This window comes from Grammomys surdaster, unplaced genomic scaffold (genome assembly GCF_004785775.1).
Source record: "Grammomys surdaster isolate TR1022 unplaced genomic scaffold, NIH_TR_1.0 192, whole genome shotgun sequence".
Classification (NCBI taxonomy): domain Eukaryota; kingdom Metazoa; phylum Chordata; class Mammalia; order Rodentia; family Muridae; genus Grammomys; species Grammomys surdaster.
In genome coordinates, this window is record NW_021604637.1 from 794,051 (window position 1) to 807,804 (window position 13,754).

At 45.2% G+C, this 13,754-nt stretch overlaps 1 protein-coding gene across 10 annotated transcripts in view; it reads left to right on the plus strand.

The window, feature by feature from the left end:
• The window catches only part of Fgfr2 (fibroblast growth factor receptor 2), a 111,444-nt gene that overhangs the window by 31,764 nt on the left and 65,926 nt on the right, over positions 1 to 13,754 (plus strand). For all 10 annotated transcript variants that reach the window (XM_028769389.1, XM_028769384.1, XM_028769380.1 and 7 more), the window contains one exon: positions 6,587 to 6,756. In XM_028769389.1, the coding sequence (XP_028625222.1) occupies positions 6,587 to 6,756 (170 nt within the window). The remainder of the gene's footprint in view (positions 1 to 6,586; positions 6,757 to 13,754) is intronic.

Below are 13,754 nucleotides of genomic sequence, written 5' to 3' on the forward strand. Positions count from 1 at the left end.
GTATCCAGGTTGAGGGCATACAAGTTTCTACATTCGTGCATCAGCATGGAAAAGGTAACTTACCTAGTTCTTGCCTTTCCTGGGAATTTAAGTGTCTCCATAGATTACCTGGCAGCAGATTCATGGAGATTTAAAAAAAAAAAAATTCCTCAAAGCTGGGCAGTGGTGGTGCACGCCTTTAATCCCAGCACTTGGGAGGCAGAGGCAGGTGGATTTCTGAGTTCAAGGCCAGCCTGGTCTACATAGTGAGTTCCAGGACAGCCAGGGCTACACAGAGAAACCCTGTCTCAACCCCCCCCCCCCCAAAAGAAAAATATTTCCTCAAGCTTGTGTTTAAAGTGATTGCTTTCTGAAGATTCCGAGAGTTAGTTCTTGGGTAGATCATGTTTGACTAAAAGTTTGTCTCTGTTATTTGAGTGGAGGGGCTTGACTGCAGGACAAGACTCCAGTTGTTGGAGTGGTCCTTTCTAGTGGCAAGGGATTTTCCCTTTTGCTTTCATCCCTGTTGAGACCTGCAAATGCCATGTGGTCCATGTCAGAGAGAAAGGAAGTCTTCTTTTCTTCTTTTTCCTGAGGGAAGGGTTAAGAGGAACTAGGAATGTAGTCTGAGGTCCCGGATTCTTTGGTTGGTTACCTGGTTGCTGCTAACAGTTCTGAACCATCACTGGTCTGAAGTTTTTTTTTTTTTTTTGTTTTGTTTTATGAAAAAAGTATGTAGGCTGCTGAATGTTCTGGAAATCCTTCCTAACTGAAACCTCATCAGTAGGTCCGTTCGGGTGCCTTATCACGGAAGGAGCTGCTGGCTCTTCCTTCTTGGCCCTGCCTGGCCAGATGTACGGTGGCTGGCTGGGATGCCTTATCTTGCAGAACATCCTGAGAATAATTCCATGGAGGCAGCCTCCCAGGAGACTCTAGTCATTTCTCTTGTGAGTGATGTCACACTTCCCCCTCCCCCCAGCCCACCATGTGTTTCTGATTAAACACCTCACTGGTCAGTGAGCTATTTGATAGAGATTTCTAGAAGCCAGGCTGTGGTGGTTTGAATGAAAATGCTTCCCAAAGGCTCATGTATTTGAACACTCGGTCACCAGGAATGGCACTATTTGAGACGGATTAGGAGGTGTGGCCTTGTTGGGAGAGGTATATCACCGAGATGGGCTTTAAGGTTTCCAAAGTCCATGCCTGGCCGTGTCTTCTTCTCTTTGCTTTGGATCAGGATGCAGAACTTTCGATCTTCTTCTCTAGTGCCATGTCTGCCTGGGTACTGCCATGCTTCTTCCCACCATGATGATACTGGACTGACCTCTGACACTGTAAGGAAGCGTCAGTTAAATGCTTTCTCTTATAAAAGCTGCATTGGTCATGGTGTCTCTTTACAGCAGTAGAACACTCACTAAGACCATATTCCTTTTGAAGTGGCACTCCCAGTCTGCCTGTGCTAGATTTGGTTTCTCTTAGTTCATATCAAACCAAAGTAGATGAATGTCTGTCTATTGCAAGGATAGTGACATTAAAAACAAAACAAAGCAAAACCAACATATCAGGGGGCACAGCATTCAGATGTCCTGATTAGTGATATTTTTAAATGCCCTAATTATAGACTTAAGGCAGGGGGCCTTAGTGAGGCTTTAGGGAGTCGGGGAGACTTGATCTGAGAGCTGAAACAGCCTGTGTGCTTTAAAAATTCTGCATCAATAAAAATACAGTTGGCAGTCGTCAGCGCCCCTGGCTCACATAAATCTTAAACTTTTGACTTAATTACTGTGGGAGAGTTCACAGGGCAGCCTGCTGTGGATGAAGAGCATTGCTAAGGGAGCTGGAGACTCCAGGCTAGCCTTGGCCTGGCCTCTGGCTTTGTGACCTTGATCAAATCACTTAACCTTTCTGGGTGACATTGATCCTGTCAGCCATCATGCCAGATGGAGGAACATTGTAATATGAGTCTCTGTTTTTCCTTTAAAATATCGGGCTGTGCTTGCGTTTTGGTTCTCGATAGAGAGTAGCCTGTCAACCGTAGATGTCAATACTTGGCCGTGTAAGGGTTTTTTTCAGGGACAGGGCCAGCAGCTTATGTTTTATCATTAAGTTTAAATTGCAGGGTCAAAAAAACCCTGTAGTCCTACCATTTGTTGACAAAAATCAATACCTGCGTAGCACACAGAAGCCTGGAAAGAATATTAGAACCTTATCAGAACAGCTTCCCTGGTTTAAAGGTTAGCCCAGTCATCCATTCTCTCGCTTTGCCTTAGAGGCTGGCTGGAACTCAAGCTGTGGCCTATTTCATTCTGTGCTTGCTAGCTGGCGGCCATCAGCAGGCATACTTTGAAGGATGGACAGACACCTGTAGTGGAAGCTGGCGTCGCTGACAATGTAGCAACCCATCTAGAGGAGGGAGGATGAACCTCCACAGTGGGACAGAGTGGTTAAGGATGGTCATGGGGTTCTTTGAGGGGGGGCTCTGAGTGGAGTTAGGGTCACTCCCTACTCAGTTGTATTTGGACAGAGTGAAAGGCTGCCTGGGCTGATGTTGGAGATGTGATGGGTGCTGGTACAGAGGAGAATGGCTCTAAGGAGGTCAGCCGCATCTCTCTGACGGGATCTGATTTACTTCTTACGATGCATCTCTCTGTTCTTTTGATTTACTTCTTGTTAGTATCATTTTGTGACTAACGGGACTTTTTTCTTTGGCTGTGTATGCCATGAGGAGATAGATGGATGTCAGAGCCAAAGGGGACTCTGCCCATTCACTTCATGAGTGACTTGGTGTGCTTCACTTTCGGTGCCTTTCGAGGTCTACCCCGCAGTCCAGTCTGATCAGTCACGTGACTTTGTGTGTGTTCTGTGTATCTCTAAGATGATGCCGAAGGAAGGAAAGGAAGAAGCTCCTGTTCCTGATTTTAGAAAGCCTCAAGGTTGTTGAATAACCTGTGTGTGACCATCTGCTAGGTACCAGGATTGTCTCTGCTTCTGCAGGTTTTTACTCCGGTGTGGCTGTTCCTGCTCCATGGAATTTCTGAAATGCTCTCAAGCTTTGGGAGGGTAGAGGATGCCTTGCCTTCTCCAAGATGCCTGGTTCTTGTTTCTCTGGTTGTATATCTAGTTCTTTGGTTTCTGGACATTTGTATGTGGTTACTTTGGAAATGGCGGAGTCTGCAGAGTCCTGAGTGTTGAACCTACAATTCCAGTGCCAGGGAGTATGAGGCAGGATTTTGAGTTTGAGGCCAGCCTGGGCTATATAACAAGATTGTATGAAAGGTCAGGAGGCTTCCGTGGCAGGAAGCTCAAGAGGATGCTTGCGTAGGAATGTTCTTTTTCTAGGTCATGTAGCTCCTTTAAGTTCATATCAGGGAGAGCGATAAAAAATATTATTGTAATAAATTATAAAATAGTTTCATCTCTTTTTCAAGTACCATGTTTAGTGCTTTTAAAAAAAAATGCACACTTGCCATCTTAAAGGGAGGCTTGGTTGCAAAGGCCTTGGTTCTGATGTAGCTCTCAATAAAGTGGCACTGGCTAAGAAGTCGGGAGCCCAGCAGAGCGTTGGGATGGCCCTTTCGTGGCACACAGGTATCCTGAACAACTTAGCTCAATGATCTTTCAGCTCCTAGGGGACTGTTGTGAAGTTCGGTTCCAGCAATAGACTTGTGATTGGGTTTCATTGTGCCCCACCCACCTTGGGTCTCTGTGACTGAGGCAAAAAGCCATGCCCACTGTGGTGTGTGGCCAGTGTCTGTTTTGTTTGAGCAGATTTTCTAGATACAGTTCCACTCCAGGGAGGCAACTACCTGCTAGAAATCCCTGCAGTGGGCATTCTTTTATCCTATTCTCTAAGTCATTCCTTGGCTACCAGGACAGAGGCATTGGTTGCCAGTGTGCTGTAGACACAAGTCAGGGCAGTCCATTGCATGTGGCTGGGGGGTAGTCCCCTGTGGTGGTGCAGCCTCCTTGATGGCTTAGCGTGGAAAAGAACATTCCTTAGTTCCTGAGGCCAACCCCTACTTTTTGATCTCAGAGAACATGAAAATCATGCCTAATAGTTTGTAAACACCTATTTGTTGGCTTCTTTTATGTTAAAAAAAAAAAGGCATTCCAGAGCTCAGCCCAGCAGTAATTGATGCTATCTGAAAGAGTGACTGCATTAATATTTAGCTAATTCATGTGAATAGGCCATTGTGTTTACTTAAACAAATGACATGAGTCCAGACACCTGACAGCATGAGGTATGCTTTCCATTTAGGTCAGATTTGTTAAAGTCTTTGTGTAGGGACAAAGCTCATTATTTATTTGGGGATCTCAATGGCTGCTTTCAGTGGCTTTGGATGGATTTTTCTAAGTAGAAGCTTTTAAAATGGAAGATGATTGAAATTTTTTCAGGGTATGCCAGGTTCTTGGGGTCTTGTGATAAGTGGGAGTCCAGTAGTCCCCCCTGGTGAACTTTCCAAAGAATAGATGTGTTTACAAGCATTCAATGCCCAGGCTACAAGGCCCACTCACAGATGCGTATTACAGATGCATATCACCAATGCAGCGGGATTGATAAGAAATGGTACAGCCTCTTTCCTTCTTTCTTGGCCTCTCTCACCATCTCCCTTCCTGTCCTCTGCCCTCCCTCCCCTCTCTCCCCCCTTCCTGCTTTCTTTCTGCTCCAAATGAGTAAGTAACTGTGGTTTTGCACAGTCTTGGCATCACGAGGTTGCCACGGAAATCCCACCACCTTGACACGTGGAAATGCATTAGCACGAAGAAGATGCAGTGTGCCCTTACTAAGAAATCTCAGCTCTGCCTCTTGTAGCAGGTGTCAAGAGAAAGGGATAGTTACTCCAGAAAGTGATTGTAACAAGACAGCTTGGCTGTTCAGGCTGACACCTCCCGCCCCAACCCAAATACGCTCTTTGACTGTGACAATTTTGCCTCTGGTTTGTGGGGTGTGTGTGCGGCTCCTGCTGACTCTCATCATGTGTAAAGTATAATTGTTGCCTAATATTTCAGTGGAATATCTGGACAATACTGAATGTTAAAGTGTTCACCCTAACTGACTATCTCAGACTCTAGTTTTTAGTGTCTAGAAGGTGACATGGCAGGTTTGACTTCCTGGTGAACATGGTCTGTATTAGCTAGGAAGACTGGGGGTAAGGACTGGTATTCAGACATCAGACTGATCTTGGTTAAATGTCAGTTGCAAGTCTTTTGGTGCTGCAACTATTGGCAGGTAAAGTCTTACCCCAGTTTTCTTGGCCTGCAGCAGGGATGGTAATAGCTCCCTTGGGATTACCACTGGGATGTTGTCAGGAGTCCTGTACATGCTAAGCATGTACAAGCTCTTAGAACAGTACTTGGCAAACAAACGCTGGGTCACTAGCAGCCTCGAGCTGTTAGTCCAGGCATGAGGAGTTTATAGCAGCATTCTGGACTGGGAGGCTGTGGTACCTGTGCAAGGTGTACTGTGCTTGTTACTTGGTCATGGAAAGATCTACTTCCTTTTCTGAGCTTAATAAATCACTTGTACCTGTGACTGTGAGGGCCATTTAGGGGACTTTAGCATTTGATTAGTTGCCTCTTATTAAGCGTAGGCATGGCAGTAGGATTATAGTGTCTATAACCACCACTGGAAAGAAAAAAGTTCTCTTTCATTAAAAAAAAATTTATACTTAACAATACAGTATTTCGATTTATCATAGAAGGTGCTAGGAAATTAATGATGGCCCCCTGGATCATTTTACCATGCCAAGATGAGAATGTATATTATCACTATCAATTGCCATTTATAGACTGCTCGGGACTTGCTAGAACGTTAGTACAGCCAGTCCATGGGGGAAGTACTTGCTCTGTAAGTATAAGGACCTGAGTTTGATCCCCAGAACCCATGCTCGGAAAAGCCTGATACGATGACGCATGCTTGCGACCCCAGTGCTGGGGAAATGGAAGTATACAGATCCCTGGGAGCTCAGTGTGGGCTGGCCTCTCTTACCTGAGCAGTTCCAGGCCAGTGAGAGACCCTGTCTCAAAAGCTAACGTCTTTATTTTTTTTGGGGACTTGGGGAATGGGCACCTGAGGTTGACCTCTGACCTCACACACATGCACGTGCACCCGAACACACATGAGCACCCCTCTACCCATGCCCGCACAGAAAGAAAGGTCTGATCCGTAAATTGATATGGTCCCCGAGGACAGTTTATTTTTACAGTGTGTATATTTGACCATTTAATAGGTGTGGTGATCTAACATGATATATTTTTTGGAGGACTGAGCCCTTGTTATTACATGGACTGTTTCTGTGAATATAAAGTAGCATTTTAAAGCATGATTTGACATGGAATTATTTTTTTGGCACCAGACAGGAGCCAGAGAGAAGGTGCTTCTCATGCTTTTTTCCTGTTAATAGGCATAACCCAATAAGCAGCCCCTCTGGGGACCTTCTGCTAGGCCAGCTGGACCAGACTTCTGAAAATATTTTCCTAACATAAATATTATCCAAAGAGTCAGAAGAAAATCGGATCCTTTCCTGTACAGCGAAGCCGTCCTACCTTGGTTGAGTTGACGAGGCTGTTCCTTCACGTGTGTGTATTTCATTGTCTTCTGAATCAGGAGCACCATACTGGACCAACACAGAAAAGATGGAGAAGCGGCTCCATGCCGTCCCCGCCGCCAACACTGTGAAGTTCCGCTGTCCAGCCGGGGGGAATCCGACACCCACAATGAGGTGGCTGAAAAACGGGAAGGAATTTAAGCAGGAGCATCGCATTGGAGGCTATAAGGTAGGACTGAGCTACTAAAGCCCTGTGTTTCCAAGTGTTTATTTTTTTTAAAGTCCTCTGGAGTTGGCAGGACCAGAGGGAATATGTGTTTTTAAAAAGACGTAATTATTGTAATTGATCACGTCACTGTCTGATATGTTTAAAAGATCACCCCGGACGCCCCTGTAATTTTAAAGTTGGTTCCCATTTGCATTCTTCTTTACAGGAGAAGAGTTTAATAACCAGGGGGTCAAAAGTTGAGGGTCTGTTTTCTATATGCTTTATGGCCTGTAAAACTGGAACTGGTGCAGCCAGTCTGTGAGGGCGGGACTGTATTAAGAATGAATAGCTTAGCTCAGAGGAGGGGAGTATGAACTAGTATTAGCTAACAAGGGGAGATACTGGACCATGATGGAAGCAGCCCCTCACTATCACCAAAGATGCTCAAGGGCCCATCAGAGAACAGCTTAAAGTTTAGTCTCATCCCTCACTGAGGAGCTGGGTGACAGCATCTCTGTGACATCTTGGAATCTTAGCATCCCTGGGATGCTAAGTACAGCTTTGCTCATTCATTCAGTGTCATTGATTGAACACCCCTGAGGGTGTTCCTTATGGTTTCGTCCATCCATTCAGCACCATTGATTAAGTATCCTTATATAGGACACTGCCTAAGCACTGGGGAAGCTAAGCAAGCAGGAATAGAGATGGCCGAGAGTCAGAGGGGACCTGGTGTGGTTGGGAAGCCAGCTTGAGAGCTAGCAGATAAAGATAAGGATGAAGTCACAAGCACATGCTGTATCTGACGTGCATGCAAGGAAGTGTGGTCTCAGCACAACGAGAGAATAGAGGAGAACCAGGTGTGGTGGTGGCACATGCCTTCAGTCTGAGACCTCAGGTGGTGGAGGCAGGCAGATCTCTTTGGGGATTAATTGGAAAGTTGTGGTGGTGGCAGTGGTAGTGGTTTTGGTTTGGTTTGATTTGAAAGAAAGAGATGGAATTTTCAAGTTATTTAGTATGGGTAGAATTATTTTAAGAATTTTGCATGTGAAGAGGACTTAAGGAGACCTTGTTTCCGTGCATTTGGAAGTGGTGAGGGTGTATAAATTGTCAGTTGCCATGTAACAAGCTACTTTAGTCAGCACCTCACAGTTTTGCTGCAAATCTAAGCGCAGCCTAGTGGGGGTCTTTCCTCTAGGTTTCTCCCAGAACTGTGCCATGGTTTTAGTTAGGGCTGGGTTCTCCCTTAAAGGATTCTCTGGGGAAGGCACTGTTCATTTGTTGTTAGCATTCACTCTTGTGCTTCTTGCCACATGGGCCAGAGCACAGCCGGTAACACCGTAACAGCTGTCATCTCCAGGGTAAACAGACAGAGGAGGGAGGTCGGAACAAGTATGTCACAGCCTCTGTGACCTCAGACCTCCCCGTGGGAGCAGCATTCCAGCTCTTTTGCTCTTCCCTTTAATTAAACAGGTCCCCAGGAAGGAGCCAAGCCAAGGGCATGGATGCCAAGAGTATCACTAAGACCTATCTTAGAAGCTTCCAGTGTGGGCAAATAGAAGGCATCGATGCATAGTTCTTAAAAGCCAGGTGGGAGAGGCGTTTTCGGAGGCAGTGTTGAAGTGTGGCGAAGAACGGTCTCTCCCTGTGTTTAGCCTGGCACAGTGGTACCAAGCCCCCGTGCCACCCTGCCAAACTTATGTGAGCTTCTTCCCACCTGTCAGATACCTGAGACTGGTTGAGCAGGCTTTCATCTTTAAAGGATTATTTGCTTCTGTAGTGATTTTTTTGTCTCTTGGGTCTTAACCTTTAAAAATGAACATGTAGAGGCCCAAACCCAGAAGAAGTTGGAGAAAGCCTGTAAGTCTTTGTCTAGGTTAGGGAAGATAAGCATAGGAACAAAGGACAGACCTGCTGGGCCTCAGACAGGGGGCTCTTCAGTCCTTGACTGCAACTTCTCCATGCGGTTAGAAGCAGGTCCTTTTTTTCTTCTTAGGTCAGTCCTTAGACAGTGGCATTGGAAGGTAGATTCCAAAATAAATAAATATAAGTAACAAATAGACAAAGAGTTCGTTAGGCATTGCAGCGTAGAAAGGGAGGGTCACACCACTTAAACTCTGGCCCCCAGACTGGCGGTCCACTCTGGCTTACAGGGAGACTCAGGATCGATGCAGTTTCAAAGATTTGCTTACGTACTCTTTTACTGTGAGAATGGCGGTCAGGACCCTGGCAGTTAACTAATTCTGCTCAGGCAGACAGCTCTTAAGCAGGTACCAAGTGAGCCTGCAAGTCTCCAGAGACTCCCGGTCTTAAAATAAATGGGCCATACGTCATTATTATGGATAAGGAACATTTTGCAAACGTGAATGAGTGATTATGATTTCGGAGCTGTTAGACACAGGGCTTAATGAGGGAATGCCCTTGATTTTTTAACAGGTGCAGGGAGCTTTAATTACCCGTGACAACATTGTGCTAATTAAGAGCACCCAGGAGGACCCCCCGAAGATAGCTGTAGCCCATGAGGACACACGTCCAGGCTGTTTCGTTGTTCTAAGATTTATCTGTTTGTTTTATGTGTCTGAGTATCACCTACACATATATTTGTGCACACATGTGTGCCTGGTGCCCTCAGAGGTCAGAAGAAGGTGTTTGAACCCTGGAACTGGGATTGCAGGTGTGAGCCACCACGTGGGGACTGGGTCTTCTGCAAGAGCAGCAAATGTTCTTAACCACAGAGCCATCTCTCCAACCCTCCCACCTGACCCTGGGAGTTTTGTTAACCCATGTTTGAGCTGTTTCTAGAGGGGAAGGAGAAAAGAATTTGGATGTATAGGGGCAAAATTCTAACTCTAAAGGACATTTTAATGCTTAAGAGATAAGGCTAGAGAGATGACTCAGTTGGTAGAGTACTTCCTGTGCAAACATGAGGACCCGAGTTCAAGACTAGAACCCGTTAAAAAAAAAAAGCCAGATGTCACAGTGTGCGCCTGCACTCCCAGGGCTGGACTTCAATGGCCAGCTAGTCTTGCCAAGTCAGGTTTAGTGAGAGATCCTATCTCAAGAAATTAGGTAGAGAGGGAGATACCCAAATTTGACCTCTGACCTCTACACATATGCACACACAAACACATACTTATATGTGCCCACCCCCCAGAAAATAAAAGAAAGAGGGTGGAAAGGATGAAGGGAGAGCTGCCCTTTGGAATGTGTGGCCCTGGCCTGGGTGCTCACCTGATTTTTCCCTGATGCATGCAGAAGGAAGCTGTGGCCTAGTAGTCCCTGAGGTGACCTGTCCAATGCAAATGATTGTGCAATAGAGATTTTCACATCAGGGCAATAAAGTCAGCCCTGGTAGGACATTCACTGTGGTGATACTGGAAATTTAGAAATTCTACAGAGCCCCAGGGCTTTCTGGGAATTAGGAAAGTCACGGCTTTCAGCTTGGCAAACATGTTCCCTAAAGCGGAATTCTTGTTGAAGATGCATTAAACCCTCCCAGGGTTCCTAGGTTGTGAAGCGAGGGCGGTCCCCCAACTGACACCATCTCCTGGGGTTGGGTCTCTCTTCCTGGTATTGCTGCCTGCCTGAAACCACTCTGTTTGTAGGCTTAACCTGTGCCTTCATGGCACAAGGTTAGGTATCTTGGTCTCTGTGAGGGGTTCTCCTTTTGATATTTTCCTCATTGCTAAGTGAACTCCTAAAGAGAATGTACCTGCAAACGTTTGACCTGGGTTGCTGTGTACAGGCTGTAGTTTTGTGTGTCTCAGCACCAGAAGGAGAGACCTACTTAAAAAAACAGTGTGTGTGTGTGTGTGTGTGTGTGTGTGTGTGTGTGTGTGTGTATGATCTTGTGGAGACCAGAGGACAACCTGTGGGAGGGAGTTGGTTTTCTCCTTCCACCAGATAGGTCCTAGGAATCACACTCAAGCTATCTGTCTTGGAGGCAATTCCATGTCATAAGAACCTACCTAATTCATACCTAATTGAAGAGACTTACCCAACTCAAACGCCACAGAGAAGCCCTGCCAAGTCCCAACCTCTACTCCTCTGATTTCTGTCTGTTTGCCTCTTAATGAAGCAAGGTGTCAAGTTTTCCGTGGTGTGCTTTTCCAGAAAGCCAGAGACCTGGAAGTTTCCATAAAGGAACATTGGTTATTTGTGTGACTTTTCTTGTTTCTTCATAAACCTGTCATTCTGGAACCCACACGGGACTTTGATGGCCATGCCAGTCCCTCAAACTCTTCTAACTTGTTTATGGCTTTGTGGCCCTTGGCCACCACACTCTAACATGCTTTGGAATGCCTTGTGCATGGGGCCACCGAAGGGGGAAACACAAAACCACTTGAAATCAGAAAATTAAGAAATGAGACCAAAACTTGAGCTGGAGGGATGGCTTGATGGCTAAAAACATGTTTTGGTCAAGCAGAGGATCCGGGTTCAGGTCTCGGCACCCAGAAATCTGGTGTGCCTCTGAGAGCACCTGCAGCTGTCTACAGGCACATATCTTTTCCACATAGTAAACATGATTAAAAATAAAAATAATTAAATCTTTAAAAAGGAGCTCAGATTCGTTTTAATGTAAAAGACAGGTAGAAATATTTGGCATTCTGCACCTCAGGTGCACGTGAGTGCGTGTGCGTGTGCGTGTGCGTGTGCGTGTGCGTGTGCGTGTGTGTCTCATTTGTTCTTCCAACTTCTGTCACCTCTCTGGGTGATAGAAAAGCAAAACAAAATAAACCCACCAAAACCTGTCCTAGAATACCTAGAACACAGTTTTGTTTAACCATTTTTTTAAACCTCCAAAACCTTTTTTGGTTACTCCAAATAAAATATCTGCAGCCATTAAGAAATAACTCCTCCCCCTGCACTTGGGGTTCTCAAGTCTATTTTTTTTGTCTTTAAATTTGTTTTTTCTTAGTACTTCCTGTAAATGTGATCATAGGATGTTTGCCTTTATGTCCAGCTTATTTGACTCAGTCTGTTCAGGGTTCATCTATGTTACAGTAAGAATCAAAACTTAATTTACTTTTATGATTGATCAATATTCCATCCAATGACTATACCCAGCACCTTTCCTTATAGTTTATATGAGCGTGTCTGAGTCCTGGCTTTCAGGTCTTTGAGATATAAATAGTGGAATTTCTGGATCATATGGCCGTTCTTGAAGGTCAGCGTTGGTAAAGAGCTGAGTTCAAAAGGTGCTGAATTCACCTTCATTGCCTTAAGGCTGCATTTTGTGGTGTAAGGCACATCTCCTCTGCAGAGAGTCAGGGCTTGCTTACTGATCTGAGTGAAGAGATTCAGTTTCCACCTGTAGTTGTAGAGCAGTGGCTCTCAACCCTCCTAAAAGGGCGACCCTTTAATACAGTTCCTCATGTTGTGGTGATCCCCAACCATAAAATGATTTTTGTTGCTACTTCATAACTGTAAATTTGCTACTTCTATGAATCATAACAAATGGTCTTAGGTGACCCCTGAGAAAGGGTTGTTTGACCCCCAAAGAGGTCATAACACACAGGTTGAGAACCACTGTGGTTGAAGCTCTGATAGTACAGTTCTCTGGACAACCCCACTGCAAAGTAAACTGCTATCCATCGATGCCAGTTTAAGCATTAACAAGTGTTTGCCTTCACATCTGGGTGATGACAGGCAGCTAAATTCAAGCCCCTCCACACACGTGTGAGACTTGTATACAAGCGAATTCAGAAGCGGTCTTTTGGCATCCCTAGGAGCCTTCTGGAAGTGGGGCTTGGGGATAGAACAGTGAGATTTCATATCTTCTCAACCACAGATATATTTATAGATTACCTTTCTGAAGCCTGGACTACAGGGATTTTTATTTGCAGGAAAGTCACAGGGCATCTGTTGTCACATGGATACCTTCTTCTAGCTGGCTCAGAGTACAGCTTCTCGATGTTTATTCTACTTGTTAGCGAACACCTGGGTATTTGGAAATCTTTGAATATTTTGTTGTTTTGCAATGAGGAAGCCAAACATCCAGGTGACAGTTGGGGCCTTTGACCTTTGACTTTCTGGTGATGTGTTATGATTCTGCACAAGTTAAATCTTTGTTCCCTGTTGTTACTTGAACATAGCCAAGGCTTTCACAGGCATTTACAGAGGTTTGCGATAGCAGAAGGAGTCTGGAAAAAACAAAACAAAAAAAACCCCACAAAACCCAAAAAACCTGTCTGGGTTGCCTTCTGTCTTCAAATGGGTGTGGTGTGAGACATTTGTGGAATCTGCTTTTTGTGCTCCAAGTTAAAGAGCTCAGGGGCTTAGCTTCAGTCTGCTTTGTTTCAATACTGAAATGTTATTTCAAGAAAGACCTTGGTGAACATAGTTTTAGAACTCTGCTCGCCAGTTCTGTTCCTTGGCAGCTGGAAAATAACGAGGAATTCCACACACATTTGGCTGTGGGCAGGAATGAAAATAACAAGTTACGGGAATGCTGCTTGGTGCAGGGCTTCTCCTGTCCCTGGCCTTTTGTTCTTGGTCAGCTAGAGAGACCCAGAAGAGGAACATACCCCAGAGCAGGATTTAGGACCCAGCAGACAGCAGAGGAGACATTCTCTTTCAGTTTGTGTGTCTGTGTGTTCGTATGTACACACATGTGTTTGGATGCCCGGAGGCTGACATCGAGTGTCTTTCTCAATCACTTTCTAGATTATTTAGTGAGACAAGGTCTCTCACCGAACCTCGAACTTGCTGATTGGCTTGACTGGTTATTTTCTGTGGACAAGATACCCAGAAGTAGCATTACATAGTGAAACAACAGCAACAACCAGCAAAAGTGTCATTAGTTTTAATGGGTGCCACCATCTTATTCCTCAGACTGGTTTCTCTGGTTTTATGTTGCCATTCCCCTTTGGTGTCTGTGTTCCCTTTTATTCCCTTACCGTGTTCTGAAGTGACACTGATCTTCCTAATTTTTGTTAATCAGCTGCCGAACAAGTATCTCATTATTGTTTTAATTTGCATTCCCTTGATTGCTAATGAGGACGAGCAGCTTCTTAGATTTG